The sequence below is a fragment of the Microcaecilia unicolor genome, chromosome 2 (genome assembly GCF_901765095.1).
Source record: "Microcaecilia unicolor chromosome 2, aMicUni1.1, whole genome shotgun sequence".
NCBI classification, from domain to species: Eukaryota; Metazoa; Chordata; class Amphibia; order Gymnophiona; family Siphonopidae; genus Microcaecilia; species Microcaecilia unicolor.
The window spans coordinates 84319235-84338672 of record NC_044032.1 but is presented as its reverse complement, the minus strand read 5'-3'; the positions used below and the strand labels follow the sequence as shown (position 1 = coordinate 84338672).

The 19438-nt window shown below is 41.7% G+C and overlaps 1 protein-coding gene across 4 annotated transcripts in view; it reads right to left on the bottom strand.

Annotated features, from left to right (window-relative positions):
- NNT (nicotinamide nucleotide transhydrogenase) overlaps positions 1 to 19438 on the bottom strand; it is a 244119-nt gene that overhangs the window by 28433 nt on the left and 196248 nt on the right. For all 4 annotated transcript variants that reach the window (XM_030193107.1, XM_030193106.1, XM_030193109.1 and 1 more), the window contains 2 exons: positions 12766 to 12925; positions 6675 to 6756 (listed from right to left, as the gene is read on the bottom strand). In XM_030193107.1, coding sequence (XP_030048967.1) covers positions 6675 to 6756; positions 12766 to 12925 — 242 coding nt within the window. The remainder of the gene's footprint in view (positions 1 to 6674; positions 6757 to 12765; positions 12926 to 19438) is intronic.

Genomic DNA, 19438 nt, shown 5'->3' with positions numbered 1-19438 from the left:
GGTCCCATGCTTGAGCGTTCGGCATGAAAGCACCCACACATGTGCGGTGGGAACACTGCTTCAAAGATTTAAAGTGACAGTACACTTTGGCAGTGTCTGCTGCACCGGGCTCCGTGGATGATGTTGCCCACATGAGAATATTATGCCTGCTTGTCCTTGTAAAATTCAAAATACACTAAAAAGAATTCAGTCATCAGATAGAGACTGTGCCATATTTTCTTAAACATAGAAAAATGAAGGCAGATAAAGACCATATGGCCTATCTACTCTCTCACTCACAGGTTTTTCTCCACCACCTCCACTGGGAGGCCATTCCACAAATTCATCACCCTTTCCATTATGTAGTATTTCCTCAAGCTACTTCTGAGTCTGTCTCCTTGCACCTCCACCCTATGCCCCCTCATTCTAGAGCTTCCTTTCAATTGAAAGAGAATTGCCTCCTGTGCATTTATGCCATGAAGGTATTTAGATGTCTTTATCATATCTCCCCTCTCCCGCCTTGCTTCCAAATTATACATAATGAGATCTTTAAGTCTGTCCCCATATGCTTTATGACGAAAACCACTGACCATTTTAGTAGCTGCCCTCTGGACCAACTCCATCCTGTGTACATCATTCAAATGTGTTAAAAGAGTTTTAAAGTTACCTCCCCTCAGTTGCTACGACCATTAAACATCTAAGTAATCTGAATATCTCTGTGTTATAGTAATAGTATAGTAATACAAGACTGTGAAATGTTTTGAACTGTGTAAACATGCATGCTTATTTCTTCAGAATAACAAAGGCAAAAAAAAATCAAAAAAATTAATTTTATTGCGATAAAACAGGAAAAAAATGAAGGTGTACACACCTTAGAACTGAAAGAGAAACAGAGGAGCTAATGCTGCATTTAAAGAAATGGTTTCTTGACAGCCATTTAGGATATTAATCATGACAGTTTTTACAGAAAGCCAGGAACCTCTGTGAGGTATAGAGAACTGCCAAACACATAAATTTAGTAATGTAATTAATTCCATAATCCTGTGGCTTCCAAGAAAGTTGAATTAAAAGAATTCTGACATGCAGCTCCAGCTGATATGTTGGTGGTCAGAAGGAGGTGACACTAGTTTTCTAATTAAGTATAAATTTTACTGTACTGTGTATGTCTATTAAAAATATATGGTCATGTGATTAACACTGTTCATGCCTTTCTGAATCAAAAGGAAACTACATGGCACTGTGTGTGTTCTATCCATACTATCACAGATGTTCCAATAGTATAGCTCAATGCATACTTGTAGCCATGACCTCCTTTGTACGAGGGCCTCTGTGGCTTCAATGTGGTGTAGAGATTAGAAGATCAACTCACTTATTTGGCAACAATGAAAGAAATGAAGGCAAGGAGCTCTTTGGGCAAGCAAAAACTTAGCATATACTTATTTATTTTATTTAGATTTTGTTCACAATTTTTTCAGTAGTAGCTCAAGGTGAGTTATATTCAGGTACACTGGGTATTTCCCTGTCCCTGGAGGGCTCACAATCTAATTTTGTACCTGAAGGGAAAGGGACATGGGACTTGATATACCGCCTTTCTGTGGTATTTTTGCAACTACATTCAAAGTGGTTTACATATATACAGGTACTTATTTTGTACCTGGGGCAATGGAGGGTTAAGTGACTTGCCCACAGTCATAAGGATCGAACCCAGTTCATCAGGATCAAAGTCCGCTGCACTAACCACTAGGCTACTCCTCCACTCTGAAGCAATGGAGATAAGTGATTTGCCCAAGATCACAAGCAGCAGCAGTGGGATTTGAACCAGGCACTTCTGGATGTCAAGACCAGTGCTCTAACCACTAGGCCACAAACAGAGGCTGTACAGGCAGCAAACTAGGGATGATAACTAATATATAATCAAACATTTAGTTCCACTCTGCTCATAATCATAGAAGGGAATTTAGTTGCCACATTCCTTTAAGTAGTTATGTGTTTTTATTTATTTACTTAAAATATTCTTATATCCCATAACCCTGGTCAAGACCATTCAATGCAGGTTACAATAAACATCCATATTAAAAAAACCATAAAAACACTACAGCATCAAACACAGAAATAACTAAAACTGCATCAATGACGATAATAAATCATTTACCCCAATATGAAGTTAATTAAAAAATCATTCAAATGCATCAGCAAAAAGACAAACTTTCCATTTTTCCTGAACTGATAAAAATCACATTCTGCTCTCACAACAAGTGGTACGCGATTCCACAGCCGAGGGCCTGCTGGGGACAAAACCTGGTTAATCTGAACCCAATCTTCAGCTGCAATAAGGTTTTTTATTCTTGACTTTGCCAATTATTGGAGCTGGTGGCAAATTTTGTTTATTCTCCCATCTCTCTTGTTTTTTTATTTCATTGTTTAACAGGTGGTTATTATTGTGCTATTACATTCCCCTAACTTACACTTTGGTTTAATGTTTTTATTCTGTCATTGATTTTATGTTTTACGTTCGGATTATTACGCTAGTCTGTAAAACATCATGCTATTATTGCTAAACTTTCAATCAGGGTTCCTTTATCAGAAGGAATGGATCCTAAGGAGCTTAGCTGAGATTGGGTGGCAGAGCCGGTGGCGGGAGGTGGGGATGGTGCTGGGCAGACTTATACGGTCTGTGCCAGAACCGGTGGTGGGAGGCGGGGCTGGTGGTTGGGAGGCGGGGATAGTGCTGGGCAGACTTATACAGTCTGTGCCCTGAAAAGGACAGGTACAAATCAAGGTAAGGTATACACAAAAACTAGCACATATGTGTTTATCTTGTTGGGCAGACTGGATGGACCGTGCAGGTCTTTTTCTGCCGTCATCTACTATGTTACTATTTGTTGGCTGGGACTGCAGTGCACAACCCGGAGTATACTATGATAAACTACTCTTTAAACAACTGGGCAGATCTCTAAGAGCCGTGTTTACTAAGGTGCACTAGCATTTTTAGCACATGTACAAAATTAGCATGCTCTGTGTAGGCGCCCATAGGAATATTGTGGGTGCCTACACAGTTAGCACAAATGGTTAGCGCACGCTAAAAACGCTAACGTGCCTCTAGCATAGCTTAGTAAACAGGGCCCTGTTTAAAAATTAGCTACACAGCTCAAAATTTATTCTCTGCCCCACATGCAGCAGTATAAAGATTTCAATATTGAAGTCATATGTCCACACTTAGCATAACCTACTAACAATCTGGCTGCTGCATTTCCATTATCTGTAATGCTTGCAACTGCATTTGCTGAAGTCCCTTATAAACTGAATTTCAATAATCTAGCTCGGTCAGGACTAATGATTGAAGAATCCATTCATTTTCAAACATGCAGAATTACTCCTGTTTTGTCAATTTCCTACTTTAAAAAATAGGAAAACCATACTAAGGGGGAGATGCATAAAACTTACCGGGCCAGCAACGTGAGCTTTTGACTGGTTCAAGCCAATTTAGCAAGCAGGGAATCCAGTGATGAATGCACAAGGGCTCTGCAGGCTTCTTAACATTTGCAGCAGCAGCCACCGGGAATCATAAGCTAATGTATGTAAATGAGTTGTTCAGTATTCAAATGTGCATTCTGAGGGATGAACAGTCATTTCTGAGGGATGCACAGAAAGAACTGCCTTCTTTTCGCAATAGAAAATTAATAGGTCTGGAGTAGCCGTAGAATGACAGTAGCTTCTCGGCAGAGCAGTCTGCTGTGTTTGCATGCAGGTTTCCTCCACCTTTGAACTGGATTTCAATTTTTTTTAAAATCACATGGCCCCAGAAATGAGGCAGTAAGATCCAACCCCCTGGCTAGTGCCCGAGAGAGGGAGCCTTCTCTGCAGCTAAGTCTTGCCTGTCAAGCTTCTGTCCTAAAAGTCCAGACCTGCGCCACCAAGATCGATCTCTCACTGAAGCCGCACATCCTGGATTCGGGATCCCTCTCCAGAGTCAGACCGCTGGGCCCTGGATCCCTGGCTAGAACTGCACTGTCAGATCTGGCGATCCCTTGGCCTGAGCTACAGCTGCTAGAGCTTCAAACTCTTGGCAGGATTTCCTCCTGGCTCTTTCTCCTTATTGCAGTGCAATGGGCACCTAGGACAGTTGTCTTCAGCTGTAGCGGTGTTTTGGAAAAAAAAAAAAAAAAAAGCTACACACGGCTTTCATACATACAGCTTGTATGCATGCATGAAAGCCAGCTGCAGCAAACTCTGAATGTGCATGCGCAGAGCAGTCACACACAGCGATTGACTGCCCTGCGCATGTTTAACTTAGCGACTGTCTTGCCACCTTCTGAGCTGATTGCTGTTTTTGCAAGCAGCTCATTTGCATCTGTTTTTTTGTGAGCATCGATAACTATTTTCGCTCTGTAGTTTTTACCAAGGTGGAAATCGCTTGCAGCCCCTGAGCATAACTGGACAATGTCAACATAAGCTAAGGGCAAGGAACCAAAAACATCTCTCCACATTTCAATCTTCATACCAGGTCATTTTAATATATAGAAAGCTTTCAACTCAGTAAAAACACAGCTCTCCTACACACTGAAGAATATGTTATACAATCTTTCCTGGCTAGAGAGAGATGCAATTAAAACTCTGCTAAAGAATAGTAATACCACAATTAAATCAGCAGACAAAGGATGGTCTGCAGCAGTGGCATAGCTAAACAGCCAATTTTGGGTGTGCCTGAGCCCAAAGTGGGTGGGCACAAAATTTTCTCTCTGCCCTGTCTCCTTTCTCCACCCATTCTCCACCCTCTCGCAACTCAAAATATATTATAGCTCATGAGGATCCCCAAGCTTTGTCAGCAGAAGACTTACTCCAAAGACGGCCAGAACTCCTTTTTACCAAGCTTGGCAGGCAGCAGCACAACTCCTTGAGCCACAGATGCCAGCACCTTACACATGTCTTTTCTCCTCTCTCATTCCATTCCCTCATTACACTTGCTTCTGACATATTAATCTTTCCGTTTTAGCTCTCTCTTTTTTTACTCTTCTGCTCTCCATCCACTCAAATTTCACCCTCTTTCTAACCCTTTTCCTTTTTTACTTTTCAGACACTTATCAGATTTCCTTCTCCTTCTTTCACACAATAACTCCTATTCCCCATCTCACTCCTTCCCCAGCCTTCCATTCCCTTCCATCTTCAATCTACTCCCATTATCATATTTCTACCCCCTGTAAATCACTATCCTTCTCTCATTCATTTCGTTGCCACTCACCATGGCCTCTCCCACATGGTTTCACCATTCCCAGTGTCTCCTTTCATTCACCCTTCTAGCCCAGCATCGGTTCTTTCTCCTATTCCCACCCTCCACCCCCTCCCAGCTTCTTCCTGTCCCTTCTCTCTTGTCCCCTCCCCTGGGGGCCAGCATTTCTCTCTCTTCCCTCTCACCCAAAGTCCAGCATCTCTCTCTCATTCCCTTCTGCCCCTGGATCCCACATCCCTCTTTCTTCCACCCTCCTGGGCAGCACCTCTCCTTTCCTCTCTTCCACCCACATGTCCAACACTGTTCCCTCTCTCCCGTTGTCCACCATCCTTATTCTCTTCTGAACATTTTAAAAATTAAAAATGTACTTCAGTTGTATTCTCTACATATGATGCAAAGAGGCATATTTTCAAAGCACTTTGAAAATATGTCTCAAAGTGTTTGTGATATTTGTGTTGGCAACATTCCTTGCAAAACCTCTTTTTGAATTGCAAGTGTTTGTTTTGCACATACCATGAACTTTATTTTTAAAATAGGGTATATCAGGTACAATCTCAATCTCTCAAATTTGCTGCTAGTGCTTTTCTTAATACTTGCAAAATATGGCTGCCTTATGAAGCTCATATGGTATATAACAGTGCTTATCAATCTCTCTGTGGCTATGTATGACCCCATTATCATGGTCACAGAAAAAACGTGACCCCTGGCTGATTACCTTTCAGCCCTCCTACAGAATCATAGCCAAGGTTGCCATCATCCCCTGCCTTCTGTGGAGCCCACACAGGCCTAATTATAATGCAGGCTCATCAGGAGGTGCAAACTGATGACTTTCAGCCCTCCCATGTCACAACCGCAAATGCAGATTTTGCAGCCCCTTTAATATCAAATGCCACAGTTTGGGAAGTTCTCCGGTATGCACATGGAACTTTTTATTCATCTGGCCACAGGTACCCAAGACAACAGGGACTATTTCAGTACCTTTCTGCAACATTCTTGCTCTTGACCTCTTTCTTCATATGCAGTACAGAACAGTCACTTGGTACTAACATTTCTGGTTCAGTGCTATTGTTGTGTTTTTCTCATGTACCATACATAATGTCTGGTTTTCCTGAATCAAGTTTTTCATTGGTGAGAATGAGAACATCTCGGATAATCACAACTCTTCCAAGGCTGTGATCTCAACATTTTTCTGGTACAAGCAACGTTATAGTGTTTACATAGTTACCAACAGATGACATGTGCTACTGTATTATGCCTCTCTCTATACAGGTCTTCTGATGTTAGCACATTGCAGCCAGCAATGAGGTATGTGCTACAGAACTTACCTTTGTTTGTTTTACCTATGCTTCCAGTAAACCATTCTTTTCCATAGTCCACCGTCCTGTGCTACAATTAATGATCTCTCATCTTTATTATTTTCACCATTCCCATGTACTACCAACATTCATGTTTGTCCTATGGTACTTACCTTACGCTTTTGCCCTGTTCTTGAAGCATCTTCACCAAATCCGCTATAGGGTACTGAGCTTTGGCTGCACACAGACCATATCCTGAAAGACATGCACATTTGTTTGCTATTTTTTATTAAATGAAATAAATTCTTATTTCAAATAAATCTTTTAGGTTTCCTCAAGAAGAGAATATGGAAAGCATCACAGCTCAGTGTTGACAGAAAATTACAGGCTTTGACAGAGTGTGGGCCTCTGTACGCAACCATGTCAGGGTCAGATGTGGTGTGATCATTAGCAGCTCAGCCTGAAGTGGCTTTCTCAGGTCTAACATTCTGCCTGCCTGCTTTAACCCCCAAGTGTTTGATGGGTAACCTTAGGTCTGATCTCTAATGGGATTTGGTAGAAGGTGGGAAATAGGGTTTATTGTTCTTTTTTTATTTCTTAATTTGTGTTCTTTCAAGATAAAATCAGGTAAAGTGAGGGTTATTTGATTCTGCCTGTTGACAGAGATGTATGTAATTTGATCCTGTTATGGTTCTCAGTCACAGTCTGAAATATTTCTAACTCTTGATACCTCAAATAAATAAAAGGCACTTTTTGTGAAGTAAATTCTATCTAGTGTTTAACAAAAGGTAAGCCCGCAGCAAAATATATTTCTAAGTGATATATAATCCTATATAATAAAACGCACCTCCAACGTTCTGAAGCCGAGAAAGTGAAGCCGTCAAGCCTTGAAGCATTCCGGCAACTTTCCGGAACTACGTGTCATCAATTGAGGAGACGGAGCCTTACAGAGCGCACGAATGCTTCAAGGCTTCACTTTCTCACACACAAACACTCACTCTCTATCTCTCACATACACTCTCTCTCACACACAGACTCACACACACACTCTCTCTCTCTGACACAAACACACACACACACACACACACACTGTCTGTCTCTCACTCATTCTCTCTCATATACACACTCCATCTCTCATCCACTCTCTCTCTCAAACATACACACTCCAAGGAAAGGGGGGCATGGAACACGCTGGGGAAGAGAGGGAGGGGGGCATGGAACTCGGAGGGAAGAGGGGGGCCAAGAACTTGAAGGGGAGGAGAGAGAGGGAGGGAGGGGAGGAGAGGAGAGAGAGGGAGGGAGGAGAGGAGAGGAGAGGGAGGGAGGCCTGCACCTCGGACGTAAGGGGGGCCTGGAACTCGGAGGGAGGGAAGGAGGGGGTCATGGAACTCGGAGCCCCACACACACACACACTCTCTGTCTCTCACATACACTATCTCTCTCTCGCACACACAATCACTCTGTCTCTCACTCATTCTCTCTCTCTCACACACACACTCCATCTCTCACACACACTTTCTCTCTCACACACACACTCCATTCTCTCACACACACTTTCTCTCACACACACACACACACTCCATTCTCTCACACACACTGTCTCTCTCACATACACACTCTCACTCTCTCTCAAACATACACACTCCGAGGAAAACATTGCTAGCGCCCATTTCATTTGTGTCAGAAATGGGCCTGTTTTACTAGTAATGTAAATAAAGGTTTGTGTGTTAGCTACCTTTCCTATTTCTTCCCTGTACCCAATTTCAGTGATACAGAAATAATGGAAGCTGCACAGTATTCTGACATGAACTGATGACTGACTCAAGCAAAACAAAACATAGTTAGACAAATCTGTATGCCAGTTGGTTTTCAGGAATGTTTGTGGTGGCTCCTTCTAAGTCCCTAAATACTTTTTGCAGGCCATTGGGATTCTCTCTTATTGATGGACATTTATCTTCCAATTATATGCTTTTATGATCGCTGAATTGTTTGTTTTTTTTTCATGTTTAGCCTTGTTCTGGTTTTCTCCAAAAATGGTTCTGCTATTTTGGGTAGAACCAAAACTTTTTACTGTCTCCCCTAGTTTCCCCCCCCCCCCCCCCCCCCCCCCCGCACAGAAGGAGTTTGCAATCTTATTATGATTTATCAAACAAGCATAACATACACGAGTCATCTCACCATGTCTAGCCATCAAAACTTTCTAACTTTTTTTTTCTAATTATTTATTAATTTCAACTTAAATATCAAGTAACGCTTGTACAGAAAAGCGTTGTACAGAAATATTACTTCTATAAAGAAGAGTAACAAAGAAAAACATCATTCTTAAAGATCTTAAACTTACTATTAACATACTTGAGTCCACTATTTGAAAAATGTTCTAACTTTAAAGATCAAACTGCTCATTGGCTGAATATCACAAAATGATTTAATTTCTACAGTTTAAAAACGTGCACATGAGGGAGTAATTTCACAGTAGAGCACCTACAGAAGCTTGCAAAAGTCTTAACACCCTTGAACATTTTTTTTTTTTTACTTTATGCTAACTATTCAAAAAGCATTAAAGTAGGAGCTGATTTCACTGATCTACACAATTAATCACAATGAAGAACCTTCAACAATTACTGAAGAAATTCTTCCAGGCTCCCCTTTAGATTACTTAGGAGCTCATGAGGATCATTTTTCTCTGTGTTTCAAGACTTTTGTGTAAAATGCACACGTATTTTTAAAAGAAACCACATTTTAATAATTTGGTCCAAAAGTAAGTCCATGAAATCCAAATAATTTTTAAATTGCAAATCATTTCTCTTAAGTCCACAGATGGTTCACTCAATCTATGTCAACAAACTTCTGCCCTGAACCTGTGCATCAGATGTCTCCTCATTATCTAATGTTTAAACTGCAAATCATTTCTCTTAAGTCCAAAGGGTTTATGGTCCACTCAATCTATGTCAACAAACTTCTGCCCTGAACCTGTGTTTCAGATATCTCCCCATTATGCTTCAAGGAATCTCAAATCTTGCTTTGCATGGTGAAATGGTGCATTGCCACCCTTGGGTCAAAAGCAACTGGTGGATTGCTGCACTTCTGAGAAGGAAGAAAAAGTTTTCTTAACAAGTCTAGCAGAGTACTTTTACTTGGTGACCCTGCTGTATATGAAATATCAGCAAGGTGATACAACTGAAGCATGGCTGGAAAGAAAAGGAAGAATATATACTGGGCAGCATGTCGCCCAGGACAAAATGTGCCCACCCATAACTTGGCAGTGATAGTGCATACGTTGTAGAGGACACCTCGACTGCACATTAAAGCCCATGGTGAACTTGATCATGGACACAGTAGAGCAGGAGACAAACCACAGGAGTTCATGAAAAAGTTATGAGGATTAACTACAATTTAGTGAACTCCTGCAGATAAAGAGGAGAAAACATACTGCCACCTTTATGTTATATTTAAAATTGAGGATATACCAATAGACACCACAAAAAGCTGGAGGAAAGGAAATGCTTTAAAAAGTGAGTGATGTTAATTTAAGATTGCAACCGTGGCCAATCCAGGTCACAAGTACCTGGCAAGATCCCACAACAGTACATTTTAGGCTGCTTATCCTAGATATAAGCAGTGGATTTTCCCCAAGTCCATCTTAATAATGGCTTATGGATTTTTCTTTTTAGACGCTATTCAAATATTTTTTAAACCCCGCAAAGCTGTTTTAACCACATTCTCTGACATTGAATTCCAAAGTTTAATTACACGTTGAGTGAAGAAATATTTTCTCCAATTTGTTTTAAATTTACTACTTTGTAGCTTCATTGCATAACCCCTAGTCCTAGTATTTTTGGAAAGAGTAAACAAATGAGTCACGTCTATGCCCTCCTGCGGGAGGTAGTGGAGTAGAGGCTGCAGATCTTTTAGGATTTTTCTTAATTTTTCCAGCTCTGGGTTGTATGTCACTATAAGAGGGATTCTGTCTGTGGCTTTTTTTTTCTTTGTACTGTAGCAGATTTTCCCTTGGTGTCTTGAGGGAGGAGGCAATATTCTTGGAGATTATTTTGGGGTTGTAGCCTTTCTGTTCGAAGGATGAGGTCAGGATTTCAAGGTGTCTGTCTCTGTCCCTTGGGTCAGAGCAGATACAGTGGTATCTTGTGGCTTGGCTGTAAATAATGGATCTTTTTGTATGTGAAGGGTGGAAGCTGGAGTTGTGGAGGTAGCTGCATCTGTCTGTGGGTTTCTTGTATACAGACGTCTGTATGTAGCCATCGCTGATTGAGACCGTGGTGTCCAAAAACTTGACTTTTTCAGGGGAGTAGTCAATTTTGAATCTGATTGTAGGATGGTATGTATTGAAGGAATTGTAAAATTATTTCAGAGTTTCTTCCCCCTCAGTCTAAATCATAAAAATGTCATCGATGTACTGGTAGTATTTTGGTCTGGTATGTATTCAGAAACTTCTCTTCCAGCTCAGCCATAAAGAGGTTGGCATATTGGGGTGCTATCCTGGTGCCATCGTAGTGCCCATTATTTGTAGATAGATATCATTTTAAAGCAGTAGTTGTGAGTTAAAATAAATTTGATTAATTTTGTAAGTTTCTGCTGAGTATTGATGGTCCAGTGTGGATGTTTTTAGGAGCCTCCCACATGCAGCTATGCCATCCACATGGGGAATGTTGCTGTATAGTGATTCTACATCCATCGTGACCAGAAGGGTGCTTGGTGGTAATTGCTTGATAGTTTTCAATTTATTCAGAAAGTCTGTGGTATCTTGTATGAAGCTGTTTGTTTTGTGCACGAGAGGTTTCAGAATTCCCTCTATGAGCCCAGATATTTCCTCCGTGAGTGTGCCAATACCCGGTATGATTGGTCTGCCAGGGTTTCCAGGTTTGTGGATTTTGGGTAGCGTGTAGAATGTGCCCACAGAAGGCTGGTTTGGTATGAGTTTCTTCAGATGTGGCTGTACTTGTTTAGGAAATGTTCTGATAAGGTCTTTTAGCTGTTTTATATAATCCTGTGTTGGATCCTCAGTTAGTTTCCTGTAGTATATATTGTGTGAGAGCTGTCTGTGCCCTTCTTCAGTGTATTTTTGTGTGTCCATAATTACCACTGTGCCTCAGTTTTCAGAAAACCCAGAATTCTATTGGGTGATGGCACAACGAGCAGTTCGCTCAACCTCTCTGTCGAAGCAGCCCAGACCACAAACCAACCGAACAGCAGTATTTTGCATCAGCTGACAGCTGAGCAGTTTGGTTGAAATCTGAAGGTATAATGAGTTGCAATAGTTTAGTAGTAGTAGCAGAACCGCTTCAGCTAGAATCCTAAAGTCTTCCTCTTGAAATAGTGATCCGATTGCTCTTAGTTGTCTAAGTTATTCTTTTGCTAAGTGTGTTCATTTGTTTTTCAAATCTTAGACCACAGTCTAGAATTACACCTAGTACCCTTGAATGGTGTTCGGACGTGACAGAGCCAGTTTGATGAGAATTTAAGTTAAGTAACTGGCAGTAGTCACGTATTATTCAACTGTAAAAGAAAGTAATGTATAGATATTAATCCTGTGAGCTATGGATTCATGAGACGCTTAGCAGTATTTTGAGCACATATTGACTATTGTGGAGTTTTTTCTGGTGAAATGATGGTGAGCCGGGCCCACGCCTTATAGTCGGTTAAGTTCTGGTTGGCTGGGTGGCGATACTGAAACCTTTTTCTCCATTTAAAAGGATAAATAAGAAGAAAAAGAGATAAAAAAAGAAAGAAGAAGAATTGATACTGCTGGGTTTAGAGCGTGTCTTGTATCCATTGTAATACACAGCGTGTGTGAAGCTGTGTGTTTCAGTAGTAATAGTACACCACTACCAAGTGCATGCAACACTTACAGACACATACAATGGACAGTTTCTTCTCTTTGAAGCTTACAGTCTAGTCAAGATATTCAGATTTAACAGAAAACAAATAAGTGAAACTGATTGGGAAGAACTACACCAAGTGGGATTAATCACATTAAAGAGAGTTTAAATTAAGTGAAAATGCAAGGTATGAGAGATTATCCATAAAGGTACTAGTGGGATGGCTGTCTAAAAAACTCATTAGGTGGGCCTTGAGACGAGTGAAGCACTGGCTATTAGGAATGAAAGAAATTACACTGTAGTGCCAGAAGTTGTCACACTATTATATTATAGTAAGTTTTAGATCAATGTAGCTATTATTATTAGTGATGCAGGACTCAAGTCAGAAAAAAAAGGTTGTGAACTAAAAGTTAATAATTCCTTATCATACCTGGAGTAATGATTATGTTATTTGCTTCCTTTATCATTTCAATAGCATTTTCTAGATTGATTTCAGTATGGGTGCCAGTAATCTCCATCGGTTTCCCACCAGCAGTTGAAGTTGTGCCATAGCCTCCAAGGATCACATTGGGAAGTGATCGATTCATAGCCTAAAACCAAAGATATTTCAGCTGTAAAAAGGAGACTGCAACCAATTATTTGCTTAGCATTACAGTCCGGCAGGTAGAAGCTAGTTTGCATGTTCTGTGGTCAAAAGTCAATCTAAACTGTGCTTAAATTTCTTAATTAGGTTTGTTTGGCTTTCATGCTTTAGAGTCTGGTATCATTATAGTAGAACAGACAGACAAATGAAAGACAGTAAAATCCTTGATGCAAGATTCTTCATAGTCAGCACTTAAATTAGCAAATCTATGGCAGCATAAACTAAGCAAGTTTATTTATTCTTTTACTCTAAATCAGCAAATCTATGGCAGCATAAACTAAGCAAGTTTATTTATTCTTTTACTCTAAATCAGCATTTCCCAACCAGTATACTATGGCTTACTGGTGTGCCTTTAAATCTAATCAGGTGTTGCACTGAAAGTCACCACTGCCTGATGCTCAGGGTCTGGACCAAAACAAGGCCTTTCCTCTCAGCATCTTTTAGCAAAAAGCATAGTTACTTACCGGTAAGCAGGTGATCACCAAGGATAGCTTAAATCTTTAAGGCAGTGCCCCTCACCATACATGAGTGGGTGCCATCCTGCCAAATGCTCGAGAACAGGACAAGCAGTACAGTACAAAAGCTAAGAAGAAAACTCCAAGGGACGGCGGGAGGGATGAGAGAATATATGATTGCTGTCCTCAGAAAACACCTGCTACATGTAAGTAACTATGCTTTCTCCAAGGAAAACCAGGCATTTTATTCTCATATGTGGGATTCACTAGCTACCAGGCTCACAATGTTATTAATTTACTTGGAAACTGAAGGAGAATGTGAGCCTGGTGGCAAGAAAGGGCCGATGGGTGGAGTTGACTTTCAAATAGTTAAAAGATTTTGCAGGACTGCTTGTCCAAACTGGCTATCCTGCCTGGAATTCTGTTCTAGACAGTAGTGAGCAGTACAAGTGTGGATGAAAGACTACGTTGTTGCTTTGCAAATGTCTTCTATGGAAGGAGAATGGAAATGGGCTACTGAAGCAGCCATGGCTTTTACATTATGAGCAGTAACACGGCCGTGAAGTGTCAGCCCAGCCTGAGCACACGTGGAGGAGATACACTTAGTCAATCAAGGGAAGATAATATGTTTGGTGATAGGAATCCCTAATCTGTTAGAGTCGAAAGACACAAAAACCTGGGAGGACTTCTATGAGGTTTAGTACACTCCAAATAAAACACCAAGCATGCTTGCAGTCTAAAGTATGCAGTGCTGCTTCTCCAGTACTCTAAATGAGGCCTCACCAGAAACTTATACAGAGGCACTATCACCTCCTTTTTCCTACTGGTCATTCCTCTTCCTATGGCACCAAGCATCCTTCCAGCTTTCGCTGTCGCCTTTACAACCTGTTTGGCCACTTTAAGATTATCACATATGATCAATCCCAAGTTCCGCACTTTTTTATGCACACAAGTACTTCATCCCCTAAACTGCACTGCTCCCCTAAGTTTTTGTAGCCTAAATGTATAACCCTACATTTTTTATAATTAAATCTTAGCTGCCAATATCTGGACCATTCTTTAAGTTTTGCTAGATCCCGCCCTCATACTACCCTTATCATCAGGGATTTCTGCCCTATTGCAGATTTTGGCAGGTTGGCATAACTTTAAATAGATAAGAAATCATTTTCATGTTATGTGGATTATAAGCAATGATTAATTTACAAGTGCCACTGTTAAACTAATCAACATAAAACTATTCATTTATAAATGTTAACAGATTTCTTAAGTTATACATACTATTCATGTGATCAGAGTTAAACACATTATTCATTTAGCAGTTGAATAGATAACATTGCCATCAGCAAATCCCAAAGCACATCTTTTTTTTTTTTTTTTTTTTTTTTAAATATATGCAGCTTTGGCTGTTTAGTATTTTAAATGGTCAAAGTTATATGTTTATTCAGTGCTGTTTTAAAAATGTAGTTGGCGGGTCTGCCAAGACAAATCCAAGATGGCGCCTGAAGCAGACGTGCGTGTAAGCAGCTCCTGAACGCTGTTCTCTAACGCATTGGACCTTTCTTAACCATAATGGGGAAGAGAAAGGGGAAAACCTCTGTACTCACCTCCTCGAGTCGGATGGAATCTTCCACCATGCGGCAGGGGACTTTGGACGCAATGGTGGTGCGCACACCGGGACCTCCAGAGAGTGCTTCGATGATTCCAGCTGAGATGCTGGGACATAGTACAGAGGGAGTCTCGCTTAGTCCTCCCTCCTTTGCAGCTCCCCCGCGACCCGGTGAAGGAATGGCGGTACCGGATGCACAGCGCTGTGGAGTTCCCGAAGTTGGACACACCCTGGCAGCTGTGGTAGGAAGCCCCGTTGCCACTTCTTCTCCAGTTAGAATATCAGCACAGGCAGGACAGACTATGCGAGGTCTGCCGCTGGTTGCTCAGGAGAACCTCTCCGGGAATATACCGGCTGTTGTTACCCTTGAGAGTTTATGGGATGCGATTCAGGGTTTGAATTCTATCTTGCAACAGGTTACAAACTCCACGCGAGGAGAAATGGCAGAGATTAAGCAGGCTCAGGAGCGTTTTTCAGGTAGGCTTGAGACTTATGACACTAAATTAGAGGCTCTTGATAATGAGGTATTAAGTTTTAAAAAATTTTCAGCCATAGTAGCTAAGGAGAAAACTCTTCAGTCTCGGAAAATTGAACACTTGGAAAATCAAATTAGGAGAAATAATTTGAGAATATTGAATTTTCCTAAAACACCTTTGATTTCACCAATGGAGATGTTTAAGAAATATTTAAGGGAAATATTGCTGATTCCTGTTGAGAATACTCCAACAATAACAAGAATACAATATAAAACAGGAATAAGCAATGTGAGATCTTCTCCCTTACCGGATTTGAATTTAACTGAATTTCTTCAAAACTCTTTGGAAACAATAACAGAAAGAACCACTATGCTAGCAACATTTGCGCTCGAGCTGGATCGTAATAATGTGTTTAAGTTATATTTTCGCCATATAAATGAAGTGTTCTTAGGATCTAAAATCCAAATATTTCCCAACTTATCCAGGGATACTCAGAAAAGGAGAAAAGAATTTCTTGTGTTAAAATCTAGGTTGTTAGGAATAGAAGGATCTTTTCTGCTTAAGTATCCCTGTAGGTGTGTCGTAGCCTTTAATTCTTTAAATTATATTTTCTTTGAACCTGAGAAACTTCTTGAGTTTATTTCCAGTAAAGAGTAGAATTGTTAACCCTGATTGTACTATTATGCATCGGCTGCACTCAAAGTAGATCCTCTCTGCTTCTGCATTTTTCTTTAAAAAAAGATAATTAATAGGTTTTCTTTCATCTTGGATACCATTATTGTGGACTTAATAACAAATATTTTTCCTTTCCTTTTATGAGCATTCTTAATTATTGAATTTTCCAGAATTTCTTATATTTGTGTTTATGCATGAATGTAAATGAAGATATTTATAAATAAATAAATGTAGTTGGCAATGCCACAGGAAACAAATGCTTTTAAATACTAACTCCATAACCCACCTCATTTCTGAAAATCACTTACCCTTAAGTTAGGCTTCTTCAAGTCCAGGACTCTAGACTTATTGCGATTTGGTTTCTACTGGACTTTAATACTGAACCAGGGGCATAGCCAGACACCCGATTTTGGGTGGGCACAACAACCCTGCCCCCCCCCCCCCCCCCAGCATCTCTCCCTCCCCTTACCCCAGGCGATCAGAGATGGTCATTTAATTCCACTTCCCCAACCCCTGACCCCCGGTACCTTTAAATCCTTTAGGTCTTCGCTGGCAGTAAGAAGCAACTCATTCCCCCTTGCTTGTGCTGGCTCTGAGCCTTCCCTCTAATGCAAACTCCTGGTTCCGCAAACCCAATGAGAGAGTCCAGGACTTCTCTATTTCTACCAAATTTCTGGTTTGGTGACATTTAATCACATGAAAGTTCATCACTGAACCACATAAATACTTGAGAATTCTCCACTCTGCAGTTCATCACTAAAGAATTCCATCAGCGACACTTCACCACTGCAGATATTTCATCAAGGTAATTTAATTATTTATTGTGCATTACGCAATATGTGATTGACTGCCACAACCTATTTTAAATACAAATCTCTTTTCTGGATTTTTGTTTATATGAACTAAGAAGAACAAAAATAGAGACCGACTAGTTCACAGTAATTTAATTATTCTTTGCTCAATCTGCCATGTCTTATTTTAAATGTAAATACCTTTCTTCAGTTTTTGATTTGTCAGGTGCTTTATCTGGCTCAAACACCTTTGCGTACAAGTTTTTTGTGCATAGAAATTGAATGGGAAAATTAGGTTCTTACCATGATAATTTTCTTTCCTTTAGTCATAGCAGATGAAGCCATTACGTATGGGTTGTGTCCATCAACCAGCAGGGGGAGATAGAGAGCACTCAACTTTTCACAGTGCCTCATGGTCAGCCAGCTCCACTGCCTCTTCAGTATTTGAAGCTTCCAAAGCAGTATGGCAAACCGCAATGGGAATAACATGAACTTTCCTCACAGCGAACGATGGCCCCTTAACAAGGGCATGAACTCAAAAAAGGAGGGAATGAACTCATCCTCCTGGAGGGAATAAACTCGTCCTCCACTTTGTATAAACGGAGGGAATACTTGCATCCTCCTGGAGGGAATAAACTCATCCTCCCAAAACATGAACTGGCGGGAATGAACTCATCCTCCTATAACTGTAACAAGAATCCTGAAGACTGTTTTCCGACTCCCCAAGGAAGGAATATAACTTCAGGAAACAAGAACAGCACCTAAAATCAGAATCACTGCAATACAATCATATAGGGAGGGCTCATGGCTTCATCTGCTATGACTAAAGGAAAGAAAATTATCATGGTAAGAACCTAATTTTCCCTTCCTTGTCATCAAGCAGATGAAGCCATTACGTATGGGATGTAACAAAGCAATCCCTAAATAGGGTGGGAACAAGCCACACCACGCGCTAGCACCAGTGCTCCAAAACGTGCATCCCTCCTGGCAGCCACATCCAGCCTGTAATGTCGGGCGAAAGAGAGCTTAGAAGCCCATGTTGCAGCACTGCAAATCTCATGAAGAGATAGTGCTCCAGTTTCCGCCCAGGAAGAGGAAATCACTCTTGTGGAATGTGCCTTAAAGGCTTCAGGCGGAGCCCGGCCAGACAGCAGATATGCTGAAAAGATAGCTTCTTTGAGCCAACGGGCAATAGTGGTTTTAGACGCTGAAGACCCTCTGCGAGGACCTGCAAACAGCACAAAAAGATGATCAGAGGTCCTGAAAGAATTTGTAATTCACAGATACTGCAACAGAGTCCTGCGCACATCCAAAAGGTGCAACTGCCCAAATGAATCTGGAAACTCCTCCTCAACAAAGGAGGGAAGAAAAACAGGCTGGTTTAGGTGAAACGCTGAAACCACCTTAGGCATGAAGGAAGGCACGGTCCGAACTGTGACCCCTGACTCTGAGAATTGCAGAAAAGGGTCTCTACAGGACAGCGCCTGGAGCTCTGACACCCGTCTCGCCCAGGTAATGGCCACTAAAAAGACGGCCTTCAGTGTCAAATCTTTCTCTGAAGCACACCGAAGCGGTTCAAAGGGAGCCCCCTGAAGGGCCTTCAATACTAACCCCAGGTTCCAAGCTGGACAAGGTGCCAGCATGGGAGGACGGAGCCGAAGCACCCCTCTAAGAAACCGTGCCACATCTGGAAGAGCAGCTAAGGACACGCCTTCGACCTTGCCACGCAGGGAGGCCAATGCTGTCACTTGCACCCGCAGGGAATTATAGGCCAAGCCTTTTTGTACACCATCCTGCACAAAGTCCAGAATAGGCGAGACAGGAGCCCGCAACGGAGAAAGCGCTCTTGAAACACACCAGACTTCAAACTGGCGCCAAATCCTGGCATAAGCCACGGAAGTGGAGCGCTTACGGGCCTGCAGGAGAGTGGAAATTACCTTATTTGAGTAGCCTTTATTTCTCAATTGCGCCCTCTCAATCGCCATGCCATAAGACCAAAGCGGCAGGCATCCTCCATGGCCACCGGACCCTGTGACAACAGGTGCGGAACCAGAGGTAACGGAAAGGGAGCCTCCAATAGCATCCGTCGGAGGTCCCGCATACCAAGGCCTCCTGGGCCAATCTGGGGCGATGAGCACCACTGCTCCTGGATGCAGCTGAATCCGCAGGAGCACTCGCCCTATCAAGGGCCACGGAGGGAAGACATACAGCAAGCCCAGGGGCCAGGACTGAACCAAGGCATCCAACCCGGCAGAGCGAAGATCCCTCCGTCTGCTGAAGAAGCACGGGACTTTGGCATTGGAACTGGTCGCCAGAAGATCCATCACTGGCTTGCCCCATTTGGCACATATCTGCAGGAATACATCGTCTGCTAGTTCCCACTCCGCTGGATCGATCTGATGCCTGCTTAGATAGTCGGCTTGCACGTTGCTCTGACCTGCAATGTGAGCTGCTGAC